Raw genomic sequence first — 26,797 nt, 5'->3', positions numbered from 1 at the left:
AGATACCAAGGGTCCTGTCCCCCGAGTGCAAGAATCATCTCCTCCCAGGCCGAATACTCTGTTGCTGAGAGTGTGGCCGTGCCACTTCCAAGTCTGTCCTCTGCTACCTTTATCATGTTAAAGTCACTGCCGAAGCACCAAAAGTCAGCCTGAGGGAGGGCTTGCCGGATTGTGCTCCAAAAGAGGGCTCTACCTACGACGACGTTCGTAGCATAAACATTGAGGAAGCCAATGCTATCCTCTCCGATCAAAATGTTAATCCACTGTGCACACCTCGGGACTATGACTCCTGAGCCAATCACTGCTAGCAAAAGCTGCTCATTGACAGAAATACACACACCTCCTTGCGTCCCTGAGGGGCCAAAGGATGGGGACCAGAAAGTGTGACTCCTGCCTGGAAGAATCTTTTTGCATTGGCGGGTGCGCCCCTCTGAAAGGTGATGCACCTGGAGGAATAAAATGTGTATGGGTCCCCCAACTATGGCTCTCTGAAGCTCACCTCTAAGGACGCCTTGTCTCTGAAAGCACTGAGGCCCCCCTAAACCGTGAATGTTCCATGAAACAATCCGCATATCAATCTTTGTGTGATGGGGCACTAGTGGAACTGCCCTCCACTTGAAGAGTCTTGGGCGAGGGTTTAGACGGGGAATAGTCACAATTTGTGAGGGGACGAAGGCGCGCGAGGTAGGCACTGATCCTGTCCTCCATGTGACGCCACTCTGTACGAGCGCAAGCGTATGCATACTCTGGATTCCATCGATCACAATGAAGGTATCTTTAAGAAGGGGGAAGAGGTACCGCGGCAGGAATATGCATGAATATAAAGAGCAACACCTCCAGGCTGGAGGCTACCGTCTCCCCGTCTTGGCCTCGATGGGTTGAACCTCCAAGCTCCATCCTAGCCAAAGGCCAAAAATGGGTGAGAATGTCGGTGATGCGAAGATCATGGAGATGGTGGAAGAGCTCGACTGCTTGTCCTTGGATGGCGGCTGTCACCAACTCAAGATCCCACTCCCTCCTTGGTGCTGCACTGAAGGAGGGAGAGAAGATCATCGCGCCGTTATGTGGCGTAGAGGGTCTGGAGTGGTGAAAAACCACACATACCCGAATTGGGGATATTGTCTCCTCAAACATGTCGGTCCCTCCCGTCGGCAAACATCAAAAGAAACTATCGACTACCAACAATTTTGCAAACCAGGGTGTGGCGAGAATATGAAGATCCACTTCTGAGAAGGAAATGCAAGCAACGACGGCCTCGGTTGAGGATGATGGAGCAGCTGCCATGGTGTCCTCCTGAGGGCAAAGACCAGAATAGGTCGAAGCCTACTAAATAGAGCAAAAAACCCCAAAGAGCCTAAAAGCACAACTTGCACGGGAGGGGAGAAAAGGAGAGAGGCAGAGAACAGAAAATAGGATGGAAAAGGAGGGGGGGGGTGCTCTGAAAGGAGGTGGGGCAGGCTAGGGGGGGCGAAGGAAAGGGGAGAAAGGGGGCGGGAGGAGACGGAGGCGCCGAGGGAAGAGGGGAGGCTGGTAGGGCAGGGCGGAGGCACGAGAAGCGCGAAGGGGGGGGGTGTGCGGTAAAAGAAACACGAGGGGAGGGGGGGAGGGGCCTAAAACGACCAAAAGAAGGGGGGGGGGTGCGAAGAAGGGGGAGGGTGGTGAATAGAGAGGGGGGCAGATGGGTGAGGGAAGGTGGAGGGGGCGGGCTGAAATGCGCAACAGGAGAGGGGGGGGGGCAGGTGATACGCAGGTGAGGGGGGGAGCTCAGAAGCGCTCACGACTAGAGAACCTTTTCGCTTGGCTCCACTAAGTCTTAGGAAGACCAGGTCATCACATTATTAAATAAGTTGCCACCTAGTTTCTTTACTTTTGTCACATAGACCATTAGTTTAGAACCTATGCCTAACTTGTATGAGTGTGAGTGCCAACTCTTACGCTTCGCTCGGTTGCATGGCCAGTTTCACCCCAAGAAGCCATCTTCTTTCTCTTGTACCCAAGAGGGGCCGCTTGTTTCCAATTACCACCTCTACCCACAAAGGGCAGCAAGGGAAGGGGAATAGCAACCCAGGTAATCAAGGCAAACCTCAAGGCAACAACAACGATCCCAAAATGTATTGCCTCGACACCCACTCCCTACAGGCAAAATATTCCCAAAAAGAATAGATATTGCACTCATTGCCGGATGTCTGGGCATGTTGATGGTGAGTAGCATTAAAGCCAAGAAATCCGAAAAACAGAGGTAACAACCCCAACACCAACAACTCGAATCGCCAAAACAACCAAGGAGGTAGCAATGTCCCAAATTAGTGGTCGAGAGGGGGTAATACTCCAGCACCTACTCTGTAGGGTCCCCCACGAGGGAACCAACAACAAGGCACTTGTACAAATTTGCCTAGATCTTCTCAATGGCGAACCATTGGTCGGGTCGCTCAAGCACTGGTCGCGGGGGGCGGGGGGGGGGGGGGGGGGCTCTGAAAGGAGGCGGGGTAGGCTAGGGGGGGCGAAGGAAAGGGGAGAAAGGGGGCGGGAGGAGATGGAGGCGCCGAGGGAAGAGGGGAGGCTGGTAGGGTAGGGTAGGGCAGAGGCACGAGAAGCGTGAAGGGGGGGGTGTGCGGTAAAAGAAACACAAGGGGAGGGGGGGAGGGGCCTAAAATGACCAAAAGAGGGGCGGGGTGTGAAGAAGGGGGAGGGTGGTGAATAGAGAGGGGGGCAGATGGGTGATGGAAGGGGGAGGCGGCGGGCTGAAATGCGCAACAGGAGAAGGGGGGGGGGCAGGTGATACGTAGGCGAGGGGGGGAGCTCAGAAGCGCTCACGACTAGAGAACCTTTTCGCTTGGCTCCACTAAGTCTTAGGAAGACCAGGTCATCACATTATTAAATAAGTTGCCACCTAGTTTCTTTACTTTCGTCACATAGACCATTAGTTTAGAACCTATGCCTAACTTGTATGAGTGTGAGTGCCAACTCTTACGCTTCGCTCGGTTGCATGACCAGTTTCACCCCAAGAAGCCATCTTCTTTCTCCTGTACCCAAGAGCGGCCGTTTGTTTCCAATACCACCTCTACCCGCAAAGGGCAGCAAGGGAAGGGGAATAGCAACCCAGGTAATCAAGGCAAACCTCAAGGCAACAACAACGATCCCAAAATGTATTGCCTCGACACCCACTCCCTACAGGCAGAATATTCCTACTGAACACTTTCTTTGGTCATCTTTTTCTGAGTATTGAGTTTGGCACTCTCACTCCACCCCTTGGAGGATCATCCTCCCCTGGAACCATTGCCTGAAAGCCTTTCCTGGTGTGTCCTAGGTGGCACCCGACTTACAGGACTGCCATTCTCCTTGGGTCTTGTGGAACACCACCAACCAACCTCCTAGGAATTTCTTCCATGTCTTGTGTTCTTTTCCTTGGGCCTCGTACTTGTGTACTTTCCTGTACCTTGGACACGTGCACTTGCATCTGGGACTGAATCAGTGTTTAGCCTTGCTAAGCGTGATGGTGAAATAATGTTGCTTGGTCCCTACACCACCACAAGATCAAGACACGGGCGATGGTTTCATCCATGCGTGATGTAGAGAGAGAGAGAGAGAGAGAGAGAGAGAGAGAGAGAGAGAGAGAGTTGAGTATTCAGTATATTCATATGGTACAAAAAGGATGTACAATCTTACAGCCATAGGCTGCCTTCATGAAAAGGTAGAAACCCTAGTCTAATCCTAAATCTAAGACCCAATCCCAAGAGGGATTGAATGCCTAACATTGAGCAAGTGTGCCCCTATTATAGGGCTGAATTGCCTTCATGGACTGGCCAACCAACTGTCGGCCAACTCTAGGACAAAGATTCATGTATATACTGTAGCCAACAGAAGAAGCTCCTTCCACACTTGGCCGACAGTCTCCTATCCTTTTCCATAAGGTTTCCTCGTCCTCATGAAGGAAATCATATGCGAGATCCTCGTCGTTGCGCCTTTGAACGAAGGTAAGGTCGACGTGCTCTTCACGTTCCATGCCTCGCTCTAGCTTTGTGATCGCCATGCTGTCAATCTCTTTCACCTTCCACTTGAGAACGTTTGCTCTCTCAATGCTCCCATCAAGTTCTTTGAGCTTCTCAAGTAGCCGACTTATTTAGTTGGCTTGTAGACCATAGTCACAAGGGACGGGGACGGGGGACGGGGACGGGGACGGGGACGGGGACGGGACGGGGGACGGCCATAAGTAGGGAACGGGGACGGGGGAGGGAACGGCACTCAAAAAATACTCTCTCTAAATTTCTGCCGCCGGGGGGATCCAAGGGGGGCCAGCGGCAGCCATTTAGGCCCCCCTTGGCGGGGGAGTTCGGGGGCAGCGCCCCCGAAGCTTGAAACGAACTCAAAATCGTCTCTCTTACTGTCTCTCTTACTGCTGTCTCCAACAGCCATAAACGGCTAGAAGAGCCAAGGCCCAACAGCCATAAACGGCTAGAAACGGGCAGGCAGGCGCAACGGCCAAAAACGGCAGGAGCAACGGCAGGCGCAACGGCTCTCTGCCGTCGCCGACCGCCGTCCCCGTCCCTGCGCCGTCCCTTGTGAGAAACGTCCCGTGGGGGACGTCCGTCCGCCCCCGTCCGTCCCCGTCCCTGCGCCGTCCCGATTCGCCGTCCCGGCGTTCCAAGCCTCCGTCCCCTCCGTCCCCTCCGTCCCCTCCGTCCCCTGTGACTATGGCAGGGACTCATAGAAATGACCAGTATAAGCATGCTAAGGTACATGTAAACCATCTGGAGATGATATATTTTCCAACACCTCCTCTTCAGTGCCAGAGGGGCCGTCCAATACTAGCACGTTGAAGTAACACCTCCAAAGTAGTTCTTGGAAGTGGTTTGGTGAAGAGATCAGCCACATTGTCCTTGGTAGAAAAATACGCTAGCCTCAAAAGGGGGGAGAGGATCATGGAAGTAAATATGATCCCCAAAAGAATCAAAGGAAGCAGGCAATTTTCCATGAAGCTTATGGATTGGATTGTTGATTGTGCTCCCGTACTCCTCAAGCTGCAGCTTGATATGGGTGAACTCTCCAATCTTCTCAACCATGTTATCTGACTAATTGATTGTAATCTTCTCTAGATCTAACTCCAGTTTAGCAATCTTTATTGTCAAAACTCTCCCATACCTCCTCTGGATCTCCGTCCACATCTGATGAGCATTACTCCGAGTAGAGACAAACTGTGCTTGTATTAGATGGAGTCATGTAGTGTCAAATCCCCACGGATCCCCTTGTGATCGATCTTGGTTCGAAACTCGAATCCTGCAAACAAACGAACAACAAACAACAAAGGGGGTGCAGGCCTGACTCACCTCCCAACCATGACAGCCGTGGGCGAGCCCACAGTCTTGGTTGTCCCCACCGAGCCACGAGCTGAGCTAACTAGGATGACGTACCGACCAATCTCCTCCTCGCGACGTCCCATACCGCCACACGAAGCTGCCCTCGCGGGCCTCGAGATTGCTGTCGGCCTCGGCTGCACAAAGCAGGTGCACGTCTGCACTAGATCCAGGCTCCAAGACCATAGAGCCCTCACAAACTCGCGAGAATCTCTATATCCCAATAACTAACCTTGGCCACCCTTTTATAGGCTCTTGGCCGGTCATCAGGCGTCCACACTTGGGCGCTCGCCCGTCCATACTTGGGTGCCCGCCCGTTAGTATTTCCCTAACTCAGCTCGTTAATCAGCCTGCCTAGTTCCAAGCTTCCCCAAGCCTCGAAACTAGTCTTGCATGCGTATAGCACACGGTAGATACACACTGTGCACATGACATGTAGTGGATGATGATAAGACGGGCCCGAGCATCCAATATGCTTCTCAAAGCAGGGTATACCATCTACTGGGAGCTGATGTTGCTCTCATGATTCTATGTTCCTAGTATTCCATGATGAGTTTCCATGGACGGTTTTGTATCTTCCCGGTGAGATAGCTATGTTTATGTTTTTTTTCTGTTTTATTTTCCATTCCATGATGAGATATGCCATAGACATTATTGTATCACTTTGGTCTCATAGGCCCATTGGGTCTTTATTAGACGCTTAATATATCTTTCTTTCTTTCTCTCTTCCCAGCAGATTGACAAGCACCAACATCACAGATCACAAATGATGTCAGCAATAGATGCTGGAGATGACGTCAACACTTTGGTATGACGGTTGCAGGGTATTGTTAGGCGGCCAGGAACAAAATGTAAGGATAGCAACAAACGAGTGTACGGAACTGAACGGCAAGGGTAGCATAGCCTACAAGTGTTCTCGATGGTAATCACCAAACGTGTGTGTGGATCTCCCAATTAAGGTCCTCCGCCACTTTTGCTAGGTTTCATTGGATGCCTTCGGCACTCCTTATATATCGGTAGTTTACCTCGTATAAATAAAATTCCAATTTCTTCTCATTGTCATAAAGCTCGTTGCTTTCCAGCAATTTCATAACTTTTTCCACATCAATGTCATGCTGCTCTTCTATAGCTGAGAAAATTAGTATGTCGTCCAAAAAAATGAAGACACACTTTCCTATTAAGTCCCTGAACACCCACATCATCATGCGGCTTAGCGTAGCTGGGTCGTTTGTTAATCCAAAAGGCATGACCACGAACTCATAGTGGACCCACTTAGTTCGGAATGCGGTTTTGGGGATGTCCTTGTCCACAATTCTTACCTAATGGTAGCCACTTTTGACATCAATTTTTGAAAACACCCTTGCTCCATTTAGCTTCTCTAAGATGTAATCAATGCGAGGCATAGGGAACTTGCTCTTTATCGTCAGCTTGTTGAGCGCACGAGCGCACAATAATCTACGCAAAGCCAAGAGGACCCTTCCTTCTTTTTCACGAAAAGGATTGGGGTTGCAAACAGAGACACACCAGAGCGTATGAAACCAGCTTGCAACAATTCTTGGAGTTGATGATCCAACTCCAGCTCCATGTCCTTGCTTAGCGGTATGGAAACTTATTGAGGGGTTCAGAAGTAGGGAGGAGCTCAATTTTATGTTCCTCCGCTGGTCTAGATGGTCATACCTTCAGTTGGCACCATTGTCAAGGGAGAGCTCAAAGATAGGCAGAAGGGAAACCATGACCCGGAGTATGAGCGAAATGAATTACTCAAGACTTTTGGCTACATAGGTGGCCAGAGAGTCGTTGTCTTGTTTGAGAGCCGTAATACAAAGGACGTGGTCACAAAATAGGCCGCTCGGAGAGCCCGTTTCTCATTGACCTCGATAGATAAGAAAGCGGAGGGATTTAGCACGGGCATGACAACAAGCATCAAGTTTGAGGCTCATTGGGCTAAATTAGTCACTTAGGGCATAGAATTTGTGCGTGATTTCATGGTTTCCCCTCTTGTAGGTGCAGACATAATCCTAGGAATCCAGTGGTTTCATAAGTTCACCCTAGACATTGATTGGGACCAGCACACGTTCCGGATTCTCCGAATGTGTCAAAGGCTCCCGTGATCATTAAGTGTGAACCAAGGATACCTAACTTTTTAGTCATTAGCCATCTATACAGGCCAAAGGTGAGATTCAGAAAGGTGCACAGTGTGCGGTGATCTACGTTCAGACCACCGAGACAATGACCAATGCTTCGGAGAAGTAAGATCTTTCTTCGAGACAACTTATCTCCTGGACTTTCGGAGCTGGAGGACTAGTGACAACCTAGGGGGTCAGTGTGAAAGGTTGACGTATCACGGTAGCTATCGAGGCCAGGGCAGTGGTTTGAGCAGGGGTCTTCTTAGGGAAAATCCTAGAAGTGTGTTTTTGTATGACAACAGAAGCACCGCCTCTCCTTCTTGTATGCTCTTCAGGACTGATCTTACCACCTGTCTTGCCGGCCATAGCCTTTTGGTTTGGAGTAAGGCGAGGTCCATTGTTCAAGTTCTTGGAGCCAAAGGCTCTCGAGGTAGACCCTAACTGGGTTTGGTTCTGTCCCTTGCTAGAGGGAGTGGCTACCTTGGCTACCTCGGGCCGGGAAGTCTTTGGTTTGCCATTGTTATACTTCATCTCGGCACTCTGCGCAAGAAAAAGTGCTCGATCAAAAGTTTCTCGTTCAAACACGTGCACATCCCACTATATTTGCAAGTCCAAACCGCAGAGGAATTGACCTCTTTTGGCAATCCTCGAAACTCGTCCTCAAGTCGCTTAAGATAATGAGGTGGTAGAAACCGATTCTTGAGGTCAGTGAAAAATTGGTCCCACCTGTAGTCAGCAACTCCATAGTTGGAATCCCATAAATCTATGATTCTAACCTCAAATTCCACAATGCCTCACCGCAACAGAAATGACCATACCCGGAATGTGTGGAATGATACCATATTCATCCACAAGTATGGGACCTCCAGGCTCCAGCACCAAATGTGTAGTGTGCAAGTATTGTGGAGATGTCTTGCGTGGTAGTAGCACGTGCGCAAGAGCTTATTTCACATAGGAGGGCAAGCAACGGTCACATGGATGATGTCATGTGTGTGAGGCCATTTTTGTTACTCATGGTGGTTTGGCGGAAAAATTTCAAGAAGTGTGCCCACTCATGCACCCTCCACTACCTCGAGAGCGGATTGAGTGTGTAGAAGCTGCAAAGCAAAGTCACAGAGAAGGCGGGCAACCATCAGCCTCAATCTCACAACCACCAAGCTCATCAAATGTTGGTGGTATGAGCTCACAACAACAAAGTGCATCAAGAGGTACACCTTCACACTCTATCGCTATGGATGGAGCACCCTCACCTGCAGCTATAGCGGATTCTCCTCGTATGGGTGAGTCTTTATCAAATCTTCCCATAGATGAGACTCATGACACACTCCTTGCTATGCCTTCAAGCACACGACCCTTTCAAGTCTTCACAAAAAAGAAAGGTAGACAATCCTCACATGATAATCAAAGCACTCTTGCATCACGGTATGTCCCAAAGCTAAAGCAAGAGGCACAAATCGTTGAGCATCAATTCTTCTATCAATGTAATCTGCCCTTCGACATTGCTTGTGTGCCCGCATACCACAAGTTTTATAATGTATTAGTTGCAGCGGCCGTGGCGGGAGCTTCTGACTTAAAGCCCGTCAACTCTGAGTCTTTAAGGACCACACACTTGACATCAAGTCAATTAAATAAAAAATGAGTTGACGGGATTGAGGGCGTGTTGTGTTGGAAAATATATCATCTCCAAATGGTCTACATGTATCCTAGCATGCTTGTACTAGTCATTTCTATAAGGCCCTGCATTAGCATATCTAGTAGACATCATTTAGGATTTTCTAGCATTTTTATGAGTCTTTTAGGCTATTTATTGCATATTTATGCCTCACGACTTTGTTGGCCTCTACAGCTGGCCGACTTGCTCATATGAGAGATATATAAGGGTTTACACCCTTCTCCTCATATCTCATCTCACTTTTGCATATTTGCTGGAGGCCATTGGCTGTTGCAACAGTCTCTTATGCTTGTAAGCACCTACAGGCTTCCCTCGTGCTCATTTTTAGCAATAATCAACTCTGCTTACAACCTGTGTTTTCTATTTCTTTCATGGTATCAGAGCCCAACACTGACCTCATAGTTGTCAGGTATGATACCGTATGGTTCGTATGATATCATACCGTATGGGAAAATACGGTATGATATAAAAAAAATTCTTATCATACGGTATCGTACGGTCTTTAAAAACAATAGTTACAAACTTTAGTATTTTGAATTTGAAAGAGAAGACAAGTTGTCACATGATGATGACTCAAACCAAAATTTCATTAAAACCAAGTTGAAAACATACATAGATGTTAGGCTAAAGCCTAAGTCATACAATGCGAGGCGCTCTAGGCGCATGTAGCCGTAGTGGTAAGTACAAAAAGTGGTGCACAAAAAAGGGAGGCTAGAGGATTGGGGTTAGAATCTAGATGGAGAAGTGATCACTATCAAAATAAGAGCTCTCGCTAGGATCATCTCCATCAGAAGAGTGCCTATCGGAGCGCTTGCAGAAGTCACCCTTGCTAAGGATGCGTCCCTCGTCATCAAACTCGGGCTCTCTAAGCTCCTATGACAAGGCAATCGGAGCGTCCTCATTTGCAAGAGCGGAGGAAGAACTACCGGAATCTCATCATGTGTTTTAAAAAATTACTTATAAACTTAGGTATTTCCAATTTCAAGATATGGAGTCTTTTAAAAAGGAGGGAAGCATCATAGTACAAAGGAAAGCTCAAACAGCCATAAACAAGCAAAAACAAGACCATTACTCCCAAAAATAATAATTTTTTTTGGGAAAAAAAATCAACAAAATAAATATATATATAAAAAACCGTACGAGTCCGTACGGTATTGTGCTGTATGGTATTCCGTACGATATGCTGTCATACGGAGACAACTATGGCTGACCTACAGGCAGGAAAGTGCTGTGTTTTTCCTCTTGGAGCTCAAGAGTGCTACGTTTTCTGCAATTGACGCCTGGGACTGCTCCGTTTTTTGATGTTGGAGGCTGAGGTCCTCTTCTAGGTACTAAGGACAAGGTTCTTGCAAGATTTGCTTTCTCTATTTCTGCTTCCCACCCCCCCTCCCTTTCTTCTTTCTCTCCTCTTGCTGGGCACAGCTTGAGAGGAGGCTATTTGCTGTTTTTTTACAGCCCTCTTGCTTCAGAGAGGTTTTTTGGCAGAGGACATGGCTTCAAGAGATTTCTCTATTGTTGATCCTTCTCTAGTTAATACTCTAGTACCTTCACAGCTTGAATCTCCTACTCCCACTCCCCAGGTGGTTCCTCTTCCCAATCCTTCTTCTCTGAATTTTTCTCATCCAGTTCTTTCTCTTGCTCCCACCCCTACCCATATACCATCCTGTACTCCTCCCCAAGTCAGTGACTCCGTGACGCTTACAGCAACCATCATACATCGGTGTGTGGATATCCATCTCCACACCTCACTTCGTGGACCACTCTCCAAAATATCAAGCATGGGCTAATGAGTATGGCCGAGAGGTCTTCCTCAGCTATGTCACATGGAAAGGTAGCTCGATGGTGGCATGGTTGTTACGGGGCGTGCCTCTAACGGTACGAGGCGTACGAAGCGTACGATTGCCTTATTGAGGCATCCGCAAAAAAGAAAAAAAAACTTTTTGTTTTTTTTCTGGTTTGAGTCTTTAGACGGGGGTTTTAAGGGCCCAAGGCAGCCCCTCTCACACAGTGCACACACACTCTCTCTCTCCCTCATTCTCTTCCTCCCTCCCTTAAGCCTTTCTCAAGACCCAAAGTTCAAAGTTCAAACTTCAAACACACTAGGATGATGATGTTTTTTATACCCACTTTTGGAGCTCTCTCTATACTCTACCGGTTCATTTCAGTTCATTTCATTTTACTTTGTACCCTTGAATCTTGATGATGTATCCAGATGATGATGATGGACTATTTTGGTTTCGTAGGTCATTTTGGCCTTTTGCAGACGATTAATACAGCTTTCTTTCTTTCACACACACACTCTCTCTCCCTCTCATACACACCCTCTCTCTCCCTCCCTCAAGGCTCATACATACACACTCTAGTCTCTCTCTCTCTCTCTCTCTCTCTCTCTCTCTCTCTCTGTCTCTCTCAACTTTCACAATATAATGTATAAAGGCTGATTTTAAGGTTTTGAAGTTGGTCTTGATCGCCGGCATTAATGCAATGAACAATCGACTAGCTTTTCCCTCTAAGAATAAGTTCAACGCATGTACCTTAGTGGGGCAGTTGGGATTTCCAAAGGCTTCACATCTCTGTTCAAACATTTGAATGAATTGAACAGGGTCTGTTGTTCCGTCATATTTGCCCATAATTTTGGAAATTTGAACAGCCGTATTTATCTATCACTATATATATATATATATATATAAAACAGGCGCCACTAACACGTCTCTAACGTCTCTAAAAAATACGAGTCTTTCGAGGCGCGTACCATACTTGCGTTGTACCAAACGCCTCTGATGCCTCCAACAACCTTGGATGGTGGTGGAGCATGTCGTGGATCTGGAGCCAATAAGGGGATCGTGGCGGGGTCGGGGGCGTTGGGCACGCTGGAGTGAGGAGGGCCGGTCCGAGTTAACTCCTCTCGGGCGAGGTAGGTCCGGAGCAGCTCGAGGTGGGTCCACAAGATCCATTGTATCGGTGTCCTCCACCTAAACACAACAAAAACAGCCTTCCATTATCTTCCGGGTGTCTGTAGAATCTTTCCCTTTGCGTACATGCATTGTATACTACAATTAGGGTTTGCTGTCCACAGAGCCCAAGGGCCGAAAAATCAGTCCCAAAACATAAAATACAGCCCTCGACAAGCATTGTCGTCTTTCCATACATGTGGTTGGGCATCTCTGTAACAACCCTACTAGCCTTTGGATGCTGTAAAAGCAAGTCGAGCAGTCCCGGAGAGCTCAAAACAGCAGTTGACTAGCCCAAGAGAGAGAAGAACAAGTTGACCAGCCTTGAGTATGCCAATGTCCTCCTTGAGTGTAGAGTCCTGAACCCTTCCTTGGCCCCCAAATCTTCCACTCTGCCTCGATGCAAATTCATCAAGATACAGGATTTCTTGCAAAATAAAATTGATGTCAGCATCGATCATGCAATGTATGGGAGAGGATGATTTTTTTTTAAGAATAGCCCCAAATTTGATATTTAGGGCCTCTAGGGCATGTAGACCCCACATGTATGATCCCATGCCCATCAGAGGCTTACACTTATAAACCATACAAATGATTAAATCCTTGGAATCCAAGACTTTAAACCATAATTTTGGCATGTCCATGCCAGCATAATTTACCATGAAGCTCCTGCTTCACCATCCATAGTCCTTCCAGGCCTTGTATGAAATCCACATATCCTGTGGAAGAGCCATGTATGAGAAAATCCACGATCCATATGATTTCCAGAGTGTTTGGCAACCCATCATAGCTTGGAAAAATTCCCCGTTCACATCCTTTGTGTAAAAGTCCGGGCTCAGTGGGGACACTGTCCAAAACATGAGGGTGGACCAATTGGTAACGGTTGGCCCATTCCAGTCCTAGTGCAAGCCTCATTTCATTTTCAAGATTGCTATTATGTTTTGTGTCTTGCCATTTCATTTGTGTTTTATTGCATTGATAGTCTAAGTGTGACAAGATTGTGCTCAACCCGGGACGTGGATATTACACTTGATGTATGCTACATTTCAAGTTTGAGTTATAAAATAATTTTCTACTTCCAAGCTTGTGAGGGTGGTTGGTCTCTTAGTTGTCTTTACATTGTTTTGTGCATCTGAACCATTCTTGTTTTACTTGCAGCAAATCTTATCAGCAAAGGTCATACGAAACAAGCAAACCATGTGCTCAGAAGGTTATGGATTTGTAGAGTTTAATTCTCATGCTGCAGCAGATAGAGTGCTTCAGACCTACAATGGCACATTGATGCCACAAACAGAGCAAGCTTTTAGGCTGAATTGGGCTTCATTTGGTGTGGGGGAAAAGCGTATAGAGGGAGGGTCAGACCACTCCATATTTGTAGGAGATCTTGCTGTTGATGTGACAGACTACGTGCTTCAAGAAACATTCAGGTCTCGGTATCCTTCTGTAAGAGGTGCTAAAGTAATCATAGATGCAATAACAAACCGCTCAAAGGGTTATGGTTTCGTAAGGTTTGGTGATGAAAATGAGAGGACTCGGGCTATGTCAGAGATGAATGGTGTATATTGCTCAAGTAGGCCCATGCGAATAAGTGCTGCAACAACCAAAAAAGGTCTTCCTCAGCAATACACCAAGTGTAAGTACTAACACCCATGGTGGTGCCAAGGGAAAATTATCATCTGAATAGTATGCTTTGTTTTGGCAAGCATTTCTCTGTTTTGTCTTGTAAGCATAGCTGCAAACATACTTATCACATTTGAAACAATTGGAAGTATGCTAAGTATGAAAATGTATGATGTCCGGGTTTTTGCCAACCATACTTAGGTTATCACAAGGCTAACATTTTTATGTATGTGTAGATTCCCATCCACCCCCCCCCCCCCTGAAAAAAAAATAAAAAAAATAAAAAATAGAGAACCAATAAACGCTACTCGGAAGTGTACCAAAACAAGCTTTAATTGTGAAAGCCAAATACGCCTTCACAAAGTCGCCATCTCTAATGTGTTAAACCTGCTACTGCCCACCTTGCAGTCCGCCATATAAACCTGCGTTTTTTTTTTCTGAGGTGTAACCACCCCATGCAGGCGCCTTCTCATATGCGTGAACTTGATGCATCCCCTATAGTCACCCTTAGCTGCGTTTCAAACCTGATGCATCCCCTATAGTCACCCTTAGCTGCGTTTCAAACCTGCTTATCAGCTCATCATATGGTGCGTGTTCATATGCTGTGACCACTCCATAATCAACGTTTTATCTCATGAAGATTACCATGCAATAACAACAGTCAGCGTTTTTTCGTGAATGCTGTAACCAACATACATTCAGTTTTTTCGTGAATGCTGTAACCAACATACATTCAGTTTTTCTTCATTAAGAGGACCCTCTCCTATGCTCCACAAGATGACCTGAACCTGCAACTTTCTCAGTCCATTCATCAAAGGTCTTCTACAAGAGTTCTGAAGCATGGAGGCATCAACATCATCTACAGCATGAGCGGTAACTTTTGGATGGTTCTCTCATAAGAAGTTTAATGAATCATAAGCTTTTTCAGTGGTTTGCTTCCTTGTGTGTTAAGCATCGACGCTCACTTCTTCGATGAACACATCTAACTCCGGGTCCTCTCAGCTTTGCCGTGGAAGGATGACCCAAGCATCCATTGCTTGGAAACGACGTTGCAAAAGGATCTTCATCCACATCAAAGGGGAATCTTAATCTCTCCATAATTATCTATTTCCTATTTTATGTTGAGTCAAGGTTCTCTGCCCGGGTTGTTTGCCAAAATCTGAATATTTTGGATGTCTTTTTGGAATTGTTGTAAAGCCTTGATGCTCTAAAAGGCGAAGATGTATTCTTATCCGAGTTAGAAGTCAGGAGGGGTAACTAAGCAATAAATTTCATAGTCACAAAAAAACGTGTTTCGTCGAAACCTTAGAAACGTTTTGAAGCGAAACATTTTAAAAAAAACCTTGAAACCTCTTGGCTAGGGAAGTTTTGATTTTTAAAAAATTTTTCCCACATTGTTTCAACTTTTGTTTTTTTTTTCCTTGGAGTATATTAGCAACTTGAGTGCCCATGTGTGTGTGTGTGTGTGTGTGTATATACATATACATATACATATATATATATATATATATATATATATATATATATATATATATATATATGGTGTGTGTGTGTGTGTGTGTGTGTGTGTGTGTGTGTGTGTGTGTGTGAATGTACACACACACACACACACACACACACACACACACACACGTATGTATGTATGTGTACGAATCTCATGGAGAGTTTGATCCTGGCTCACAATGAACGCTGTCGGTATGCTTAACACATGCAAGTCGGACGGGAAGCATCCTCGTGGTGTTTCCAGTGGCGGACGGGTGAGAAACACGTAAGAACCTGCCTTTGGGAGGGGGACAATAGTTGGAAACGGTTGCTAATACCTTATAGGCTGAGGAGCAAAAGGGAGGGATCCACCCGAGGAGGGGTTTGCGTCTGATTAGCTAGTTGGTGAGGCAGTGGCTTACCAAGGCGATGATTAGTAGCTGGTCTGCGAGGATGATCAACCACACTGGGATTGAGACACGGCCCAGACTCCTACGGGAGGCAGTAGTGGGAAATCTTTTGCAATGGGCGAAAGCCGGACGGAGCGATGCCGCGTGGAGATAGAGGGCCCACAGGTCATATATACATATACAAATATATGTATATATGTATAATTTTTTGAAACCCTTTGTTTTTTCAAGTGACGGATGAAACCTTTCGAAAAAAACCTTCGAAACCTCAAAACCTCGAAACATTTCTTGTGACTATAGCAATAATCTAAGCTTTCGTCATAAGTTGATTGAGGGAATAGCTATGGCATGGGAGGTGCGCATGGCTAGGTCGCCTCTTTGCAGTGATGGCTAGGTCTATCTCTTTCTCTCTTCCATATCCATGTCTATGCTTAATCACACACCATGGCTTTCTCCTTCCACTCTCACTCCCTCCCTCCTGGACTTGGCCATGTTTCCAACAATGGGATGCCAAAGATGGAGGACGGGAAGAGTTCCAACGTGAAAGGATAAGATGGTGTTGGTTGGATGTGTGTGGGTTGACTGTATGCTGTTGCATATCCATGAAATCTGCTTTTTCAGGCCCTAAGATGCATGCATGTGAGGGGTTCCGGAAGGGTTGATCATGGGCTTTTGAAAGGGGGACACTGCTGTCCAAAAGCGATCAACAGAGGGTTGGTTTGGTCTATGGAGAAGGCTGAGTTGGTGCACATCCTCCATAGGTGGGGCACACACAGAACCTCAAGCCTCAACTGACCATCTGGCTGATTCAACTGTGGGACAGCAGGATGTGGCCTTATACGTGGCTATGGTAGACTATGGAAACCTGTGTATGCATGGGCGGCCTGAAAAGGGAAGAGCACATTGTAGAGAGGGGACGTGTGTCTTTTTGCAGGCGACATGAAGATTGGTGCATTGTCACCAGCCCAGATATTTCCTAGTATGAAAGGGGTTTGGTGGACTCTAGGATGTCTAAAGTACAAGCTTTGGGAATGGGGAATTATTCAAGCACTTGAAGCTTGCTCTAACGAGTAGAGATATTTTTACCATCTCTTCAATTGGAATTTCGGGCATGTGGCACGACAGTGGATCAAAGTGAGACAAGTGGCCTCACACTTGTCACTTTAGCTTCTCCACTTTGTTGGAGAATGCACAGGCGGAAGCATAAACAAGACGAGAGAGAGAGAGTAGAGAGAGCTTGTGGACAAGATCACCTTTTATATTAACTTGAAGCTTTACAATGGCAATTGGCCAACAAGAGAATGTTGAACTTGTGCAAGGGATTGGATGATTAAGTGAGAAGTGGGAGGCCTCCTTTATATAGTGCATGAGTGAATTGGCCGACTGCCTCTATGGACAAGCCGACTGTCCACGACCCATAAATGAAGGAGAAAATACAATAAATGCCCAATGAAGGGTACAACCCCAAATACACTGAGATGCATAAATTCTAACACTCCCTTTGCAGCTCATAGTGTGTAAGAGTCAGAAGAAGATAAGCCGATGAAGATGCAACCATGGACTCTCCAGCACTACGAATACTAGAATCACCTCGGAGATAGCACCCACCAACTTGTTTCCTCGAAACAAAATGCCACCACGAACAGCAAGGAACTTTGCTTGGTCATGAATTCCCACACAAGTGTGCAGTGAACTCCAAGAATAAATGATGAGCTGCTGGACACACCGCGTCCATAATCCCCAAGAGTGGACAGAAAACACATCACGTTCCAAAAGCCTCGAATAATGAACTCGGAACAGATCCAGTTCTTAATCTTTGCTACACAAAAGATAACCATGTCTTGTTAGATGTCTAATGCTTGGAACTCCGAATCACAGTTCCCATGCACCAGTAAGTGGAGTTGCAATCAGCCAAGCCTCCTCTGGCTGAAAGCACATGGGGGGGAACTCCATGTGTACTAGAGAAGTGCACCATCTGGGTCCTCTTGAGCCGGAAGTGCCTTGGGAGCCCTAGAAGTGGTACTAGAATCTGTATCACTGTCACGTGTCGTGTCATGTCTTTGTCCTTTCTTTGATATGAAGCCTTGCCCTTGGTCTTGTCCTTCATCTTGGACAAATAATCCTTGGACAGATGTCCTCTTTTCCCGCAAGAGAAGCAGCGACTTCGACCTTTTTTCTGAACTGAGGAAAGTGCTTGGTCAGAACTGTTGACTGGCACCTTCAACTTACCTTGTGAAACGAGAACGGAATCCTCCTCCAAAAGTAGGGAGCGGAGTTCTCCAAAAGTAGGGAGCTAAGATCATCAAAATCCAACTGAGTAGATGTGACCTGGCACCGCAAAGATCAAGAAATCACATCATAGTCCGGTGAGGATAAGTGCAATTTAGCTGAGTAGAGGACAGAGGAGCACCCATAGCCAGTAATAACTGGTCATGGATAACCTTTGCCTTCGTGAGGAACGACTGCATGGAACTGCCTTCAAGGAATAACAAACCGTAGAGCTACCCTTGCAAGGTAACTACCCTCATCGACGAATCTCGAGCAAAGAGATCCTCCAATTTAGACCATACCTGATGAGCACTGGTGAGAGTTTGCACGGCCGTTGAGACCTCCTCTGTGATGGTCCGCACAAGCACTAAATGCACCTTAGAGTTCTGATTCTCCCAGTCTTGTAATTCCGTAACGAATCCATCCTCTTGATCATGAGTCCACCTCCTAGAGTTTTGAGGACGCTCGGGCTTCCTCTTGGTGCCCTAAACAAACCCCACAAACCCTTGTGGATGAACCAAATCCGCATCTGAAGCTTCCAATGGGCATAGTTGGGTCCTTTCAACTTGTCATCCTTGTTCGTATAGGGGGGAGCCATATCCACAGCAACAAGAAACACAGATCTTAGCTCTCAAAGACTTCTCTCAAGTGCTTTCCAACGAAGCGAGGCTCGAGAACCAATCAGCCCCCTCTCAAACCTGAGAGAGGAGGAAGCTGGACAGCAGCAAAACAGTCCAAGAAACCATTGGGAACCTTCTACCGGAAGGGTAGGGACTCGTGGAGGAAGAAGGAGATGTACAACCACTTGTTTGGCAACTCCACATGCAAGAAACTCACCAACAACTGATGCTGGAGAAGAAAACACAGCCAAAAAACTCCAACGCTTGCCTCTATAGAAAACACAGCCAAGAACTTGGCTGGCTTCCCTTTGTAGGAGAAAACGCAGTCAAGAAACTGGCCGGCAGCAAGAAAAGGGCTGGCTGGACCAGAAAACGCAGCAGATTAGGGAAATGCAGCCACTGTTTGGGACTGATCTGCAGCCAGGAGGAGCTAGGGCAGAAAACGCAAGCACAAATGAGAAGGCGGGTAGATTTGCAGAGGATGGAGCAGCCTGAACCTAAGCGAATGATACCATGTTGGAGAATGGACAGGCAGGAGCATAAACAAGATGAGAGAGAGTAGAGAGAACTTGTGGACAAGATCATCTTTTATATTAGCTTGAAGCTTTACAATGGCAATTGGCCAGCAAGAGAATGTTGAACTTCTGCAAGGGATTGGAAGATTAAGTGAGAAATGGGGGGCCTCCTTTATATAGTGCATGAGTGAACTGGCCGACTGCCTCTAGGGATAGGCCGACTGTCCACGACCCATAAATGAAGGAGAAAATACAGTAAATGTCCAATAAACGGTACAACCCCAAATACACTGAGATGCATGAATTGTAACACACTTGTCATTATAGCTTTTACTTGCCATTCTAGTTCATGAGAGTCCCACATCTATAAATTGGAGCCCTCTCTTCATTTGAGCAAGCTCTAATGTTGCAAAGTAGCCTCTACCATGCTGGCTGCTCACATTCTTGTCTACAACACTCTATGGAAATACTTGCCAGTGTATCTGCTGTACTACTAGCCATTTACTTCTTGTATTAGGCGGTGTACTTGTTATACCACCATTGTACTTGTTGTATCAACCACTTTACTTACTGTACCAACCATTGTACCTACTATACCACCATTGTACTTGGAGACTTCAATGCTAGGACCAAGAGTGAGCAGATAATATAGATGTATGATTTTGAGGATCCTATTTGTTGAGAAAAATGGGGCCAAAGCGTAGCACTAAGAGATTTTCACAAAATGGATAGACCAGAGGTCCTCCATCCCCTTAAGGTTTTGGGGTTTGGATGGCTAGACCAATTTGTGGAAACCTCCGTTAAGCGCGTATTGGCATGAACACAAGTGGGATGGGTGACCTCCCGGGACTTGGACCTCACCCAATTTCCAACATGGTGTCAAAGCCATAGGTTGAAGTGTAACCTCTGAGCCACTAGAGGAGCCAAGTTGATCCTCTGAGCTAAGAAAATATGGATTCAGCCTCTAAGCTAAGAAAAAGTGGAGAGGTTGGCACCAAGAGGGGGGCGGGGGGGGGGGGGGGGGGGGGGTGTTTGAGAAAAGTGGTGCGAAAGCGTAGCACTAGGAGAATTCCACAAAATGGATAGACTGGAGGTCCTCCATCACCTTAAGGTTTTGGGTTCTAGATGGCTAGATTTGGGGAAACCTCTAGTTAAGCGCATTGGCTTGAACACAATTGGGATGGGTGACCTCGCGAGAGTTCCCAATTTCCAATGCTTTGCAAACACTCCCAAAGGGCAAGTGCCCAGGCGAAGATGAGCTTCGGGTCCCCCTGTTTCTTCGACACTGGGAGCTCATGGAGAGTGGCTTCCTGATGGCCTTCAATGAGATTATGATTTTGGATCTATGCCAGAGAGACTAGCGGAGGGTTCGATTCACTTGATTCCCAAGGAGGGAGGTGACAGGTTGGAAATTCACCAGTCGGGATCCTATCACCCTCTTGGGGATAGCCTACAAAAGTCCCTTCAAAACATCAATCATCGATTGTAGCCCCACCCGGGCCACCCCCCACTTTTAATCAATCAGACAAGATTCATCCAAGGTAGGAGCATCTTGGATAACATCTTCATTTTTTGGGAGGTGTCCGCAACCGCTTGTCTTCAACAACATGACTTGGCCATTCTTCTACGACAAGGTGAATTGGAGCTTTCTTGAGGCAAGATGGGTTTCCCCGCCACTTGGATCCGAGGTGTATTCGCCCTTTACTCAGCCTTTCACAGCCAGGTCCTGATCCAGGGCGCTCGGGGCGAGAGATTCACAATTTCTTGTTCAGTACGCTAGGGATATCCCCTTACACCCTTCCTGAACCAACATGAGAAACATTTGGAAGGTCTCCACAATGAGTAACAAGGCAAGAATAACAAGATTGAAGAGCTAGAGGTAGAGGGGAACAAAGGAGATTCGCACGCTTAAAGAGACCCAAAGACCTAGATGCAACAACAAGCAATGCCCAAGGCCTCCGCAGTACTAGAGGAACTCCGAGTAGGAATGGAAGCTCTAAAGGCTACTGTCGAGGATCATAGAGTGCAAGAAAGAGAATTGAATATATGAGGGTCTTAAGGACGGAGCTGGAACAGTTGAAGGTTGCGAGTGATAAGTTGCGGGAAAAATTGCAGACCACCAAGAAAGATTGGGTGGAGGTGGTGAAGAAGCACAAACCCCACAGAGCATCATACATGAAACTCGAGAGGAGGAGAAACGTAGGAAGGATAAGGCCCTCCATGTGTGAGTGCAAGGGCTACAAGTGGGGGCTTCCCCCAATGGAGATGCCATGATGCTCTGCCAAGAATGGTGGTAACTTGTGATGTGAGGGCGGGTAGAGGGACAGTGGGATCCACATCTTGGAGTTGGCAGTAGATGTGGTTAGAATAAACAAGGTCAAGCTCATGATCAAAATGGACCTGGGTGTAATGTGAGATGGGGGGTGGTGACCGGGGGGGGGGGCATGCGTGTGCAAGTAAGAGTGAAAGAGAGGCAGGCATGGTCAGCTTCAAAGGGGGTGTGCCAAAGCTGGAGATCCCATCGAGTAATCCACGGTGCGTACCTGTGGAGTAAGGGAAGCTGGTGAGGCCGTCGGAGGAGGGCCGTCGGAGGAGGCCCGTCGGGACATCCCGTTATAGATAGCAAGACCATGTGCAGCTCGCGGCTCTAAAAAACGTCTCCCATACATTGTGACGTCCTCAGAGTCTTGTGATCATCTATGTAACCCTGTGTCAGTGATGTCTAGCTCCAGTAGTTTGATAGGGTCATCTAGATCAAGTAGTGGGACCTGCTTACTCCCCGTCCTAGCATTGAAGCCCCTGAGCAGGATGACTTTCCTCGGTTGTGAACTCCATAATATCCCCATATAATGGTAAGTATGGTGACTGGCCATGCTGTGTGGCGTAAGGGGAGTGGCACGGTGCAAAATAACACACAACAATGTGGATGCCTCAATCCTCGGTAAACTGCTGCACCCAAAGATGCCATGCTTCCTCGTCCTTCTGCACGATGTTGAGAATCTATCGGAGGTGGGGTCTAAAAAGGACTGCAGGCCCTCCCGAGCCACGTACTCTTCCTGATGTGCGGGTCTCGCCTTGGAAAGCTGACTCCCACTCATACCTAGCTATGTATTTGTAAACCCCCCTCAGGGCTTTGATGAGTCTCTCTATAGAAAATGACATCCTTGCTTGTGAGAATCTCGCTCAAACCTCCTGGATTCGACCACAGGGGGCCTTTGCAGTTCCATACTGCTAACCTCAAGTATTTGGCCTCAGAGACCCTGCATCTGTATTTGGGACGACGCTCAGTGATAATGACCTTGCCTTCTCTGTAGATAGCCCACTTGCCCTCTCTACGGGCCTCATGAACTATCACCATTCCCTCGTGTTGGCGTGTCACTTGTGATGGTGTGAAATCATTCCAGACTCCTGTGCCCTTGAGGGCAACCGTCTGTCTAAGAAGGCATGTTTGCTGGTGGTGTCAGGGAATCTGATGATGAGAGACCGCTCTTGTGTCACATCCTTCCCTGCCCTCCATGTGTCTGCAAGAGGGGGGCATACACTCCTATCATCTCAGATACAAACCGGATCTTGTGGAGATTGTCTCATCCTATGTCTACCTTGGTCACTTTTAGTGGCCCATGCTTCACCATGCTTCTTGTGACACATGCTAGAGTGACACGGGGATATGTAGCCTTGAGCTTACTTGAGTGGTAGCGCTTCCAAGCTCATTTCCAGGAGCCCAGGACAAAGGTTTGGCTTTTTGTCACCCGTCACACCAGCCTTGATGTATGGAGCAGCTTTTCTGGGGCCAGATTTATCCGATGAGGATTGGGAGCAAGTTGAGAGGCCCCAGGTCATGAAGCTGTGCTATATGATCTGCAACAAAGCATCAGTTCCACACCAGATCATCCAAGTAGAGTTTGCTACAGCCTCGATGGTAGTGGATGCACTCTTCCAAACAATCACATATCTCCATCGCAGCATCAGTCACATGGATCCCCCTAGGTACGCGAGACTTGCCTTGGAGTCCTCGAAACAACTAACACTCAAGAGCCACCTTGGAGTATGGTATGCTTGAGTTTCCACTTGGTTCTTAGGATATGGGCTCCGCATGGACCGCCTCTCACTCCTTCACTACAGTTTGGACTCCCCTTTTCTTTTGTGCCACTTCTATCTGGAGCCGCCAGATCCCTAGGAAGGCCTTCCGACACTTTCTCATGCAGATTGAGCCGCCCTAAAGATGCCCCCGTTGACCACGGAGTGTATGAATGATATCAAGCCAAATGCTTCAAATAGACTTTGCTAGTGAGGTGAGGGTGCCTTTTATGGCTTCGTTGCATCGAGCTTGCCATATATGCCACGTGGCTATACTACTGCAAATCCCATCTTTGGCAAGAACCTAGGGTCCAACAACCAGTAGGCAGAGCTTGAACTGGCACAATGGAAATATGAAGGTGAGAGACGTGAAGGGCTAGTCCCCCACCTTCCTCCTCGTATAGCATGTGGCCCAAGCAACAGTGCCGAGAGGCCGTTCCATATTTAAAATGCGCAGCATTGTTTGCTAGACCTGCTAGGCCTTTGGGCAATCCCAAAGACAGTGACGCTGAGACTGCTAGGGATGGCCACACCTCTGACATAATGTTGGTTTGTCCCCAATGGCCAACCAAGTGTCAATCGCTAAGCTCCTATGTGCCAGCTGCCACAAGAAAAGAGCGATTTTTCGTGGCAGAAAGCTGTCCCACGGCCGCTCCAAAAATTTGCGAGAAATTGCGGCGGGAGGCCCCCGGACTGCGAATGTGCTGATGCTATTGGAGTGCCCACCTGGCAGTGTAAGCAAGGAAGAGGGTACTAGGCGACTCCTCTCTGTCCTTCATGTCCACTACCTCATGACATTATCCGAGCAGAGTTTGCTGCGCCTCCTATGATGGTAGAGGCCATATTTCAGACTATATGCCTGCTAGACAGATTCAGAGAGATGCCACAGGACAGATTATCATACAGAGCTTTTCAGGCATCTAGACAGTTGGCTGAGGCAGGAGACAGAGGATCATGGTATGCACAGGTCACACATTGGTTCTCACAGCATGGCCTAGACATGGATCATCTACCACCATTCCAGTATGACAGGGATGCACCACATATCCGTCTCTCTCATAGTGAGAGGAACAGAGTATTGAGACAGGATCTATGGCAGCTCTATACACGAGAGACATGGATATCGCCTACACAGCCTCTTCCACCGAAGATGCTATACTACAGAGATCACTTCATGAGTATCACTGATGATGGATTTATAGAGAGGCCTAGATACATGGAGGGCTTTTTACCACACGGCTCCCGAGTGGCTATTGGTCAGCTCAGAGTTTCATCACACCGATTGGAGATTGAGACTGGCAGAGCAACACGGATCCCCCGAGAGGAGAGGGTATGCAGATTGTGCAGAGAGGAGGTGGAGAGTGAGGAGCATTATGTATGCAGATGCAGAGCATATACAGCCATCAGAGAGAGATATCCCATTTTATTCAGAGAGCCACATTCCCTGCGCCAGATCTTTGAGGCAGCAGACCAGCGCATACTGGGGAGATACATTCTAGACATACAGCGCCACAGAGAGACATTATTACAGGCTCAGACAGCTCCAGAGGGGGGGCGACAGACACAGATTACTACATTTTTTCAGAGATCCATACCCCTCCCAGCCCCTACACGGCAGGGAATTACTCTCCAGAGAGCAGAGACACTTAGAGCCCGCAGGAGACAGAGGACACCTGGCTTTCGGACACCACGCCTATACCAGAGAGAGATGACAGAGATCAGAGCTCAGTTTCACAGAGAGGGTGCGGAGCGACTGGCTCGCTTCAGAGCACACCCAGGCATGTTCTTCAGGGAGCTGTGGACACCCCCTTCACTGATGTATACCATTTTATACCCCCAGTATGGTACAGGATGGAGCTAGCTAGGTTGCATATCATGATTGTATACTCCATGCATATAGCTTTGCATTCTCCTAGTAATAGAGCTCCATCCCCTGCACACCCAGATTCAGCTTTTTTTATTCAGTACTTTTTCATTTTGTTGGGATGACAGAGGATACCCCATACATGTACTCCGATTTGTCTCATAGGCCGAGTTCGGTCTTTTGGAAGACGTTAATAAAATCTTTCTTTCTTTCTTTCTTTCTTTCTCGGGTCCCGCTGGAGACTCGTAATAGGCTGACCCTCCCACATCCATAGCCGCCATAGTCTCTCTTTGGTCGCCTTGGCTGTTGGAGGGTCGATGTGCCACTCGTGTGTGAAAGCCAATCACTCTCCCCCTTTGCAAGGTGCATCCCCTGAGGTCCTCTTAGTGGGTCTTTGATCTCTCTAGTTTGGCATGAAGCCCAATAGAGAAGATAAGTCGAGCAGAGTACTCGTCCGTGCTATGAACTGCCAGGGGTATACCATACCTGGTGAACACTCCTAGCCACTGTGGAGGAGAAGGATCCACTATCGAGGCCATCCACTCCGGAGGGATGGAATAGTCGATGTCGAGGCTAAGTCGGTCTCTACCCTAGATCCCAAGAAGGCCTCTCTCCTGAGCCTCTAGGGGCAGCTGTCTGAATGCAAGCCAATCTCCAAGTGACCTAGTGGGGCATGTACTCAAGGCTCCCCATGATATGTGTGGGCGAGCCCCGGGAATGTGACCACTAGGTAGATAGACCAAAGAATTCCAGATTAGAGGTGCCGGAGGTGCTCCTTGGAGGCTAGTGGAGCTGATTGCTGTAGGGCTGGCTTGAGGTGATCCCAAGCACACAAGAGGCTGGCTGCAAATCAGTTGTCAAATGATGGGCTAAAGCCACGTGCTCGCATCTCTGTGAAGATTGATCTTGTGCTTTGAGGCCAAGGGCCTCCCAGGGTCGGCGGAGTGTAGGCGAAGATCCTAGCCTGGAGGTCCTTCCAAGGCTTATCGCCTGGAAGAAAACCATGAACAATAAACTTGCCCAATAGGGCACGGCTTTGAATGGCGGGGTCGATGATGCCCAGGCCCCCTCTGCATCGCGGCTGAATGATCACTCTCTAGGCCACCTTGGGTCTGGCCGGTCTCCCATCACTGCCAGCCCATAGAAAGTTGTAGATCAAAGGTTGGACTTGACCAATACATGCCCGGAAGAAAGACCAACAGGAGGTAATGTACCACGCTGTGGCAAGAAGAGGATGGTTTTCCACCACGACCGAGCCAGCTAGGGAAAGCCTGGCCAAACTCTAGTGTAATAGCTTCTTCCAAATGCCCAAAAGAAGGAGGGCGAGCTGCTGCTGAGGGGAGATGTCGATGCCAAACTGGCATCGACATCATCCGAGATAGCGAATCTTGGGTTCCCCTTGGGACCCTCTGAAAAGCCTCAATTGGATGCCATGTCGGGGCAGGCGATGAGCCAACCCAAAATCCACATGACTTGTGCTAGTTGATTTGTGCTCTGGATGCACGACAAAAAATCTCAATCGCCTCGGCAGATCTCTGGAGGTTCCCCTCGGCCTGCGATAGGTATGCTGCTGTGTCATTGGTGAACTGGGAATCAAGAAGCTCCTTCTGCATTCGGATGGGAAGACATAGTCCTTGGATCCTGGTCTCTTGGGTAGAGAGAAAACTGCTCATGGCCTCAGCGACAAGCATGAAAAGATAAGGTGCTAGAGGGCACCCCCTGCCGGATTGAGCGCAAAAGCGGAAATCTATCACCTCTAGCACCCTGAATAAGAACCTGACTATGAGAAGCTGTGTAAAGTCCATAAACATCTTGGACCCACTCCTCCAAGAAACCCATCC

General features: G+C 47.7%; 1 protein-coding gene across 1 annotated transcript in view; it reads left to right on the top strand.

Moving 5' to 3' along the window:
- Nucleotides 1–26,797, top strand: part of LOC147625218 (polyadenylate-binding protein RBP47B'-like) — a 102,455-nt gene that overhangs the window by 10,732 nt on the left and 64,926 nt on the right. Inside the window, exon 2 of the mRNA XM_086818485.1 lies at nucleotides 13,259–13,733. Within this exon, the coding sequence (XP_086674611.1) occupies nucleotides 13,259–13,733 (475 nt within the window). The remainder of the gene's footprint in view (nucleotides 1–13,258; nucleotides 13,734–26,797) is intronic.

Source organism: Cibotium barometz, chromosome 24, assembly GCF_041138505.1.
Source record: "Cibotium barometz isolate CiBa-2024 chromosome 24, ASM4113850v1, whole genome shotgun sequence".
Classification (NCBI taxonomy): domain Eukaryota; kingdom Viridiplantae; phylum Streptophyta; class Polypodiopsida; order Cyatheales; family Cibotiaceae; genus Cibotium; species Cibotium barometz.
The sequence above is the reverse complement of the archived record's forward strand: the minus strand, read 5'-3'. Positions and strand labels throughout refer to the sequence as shown.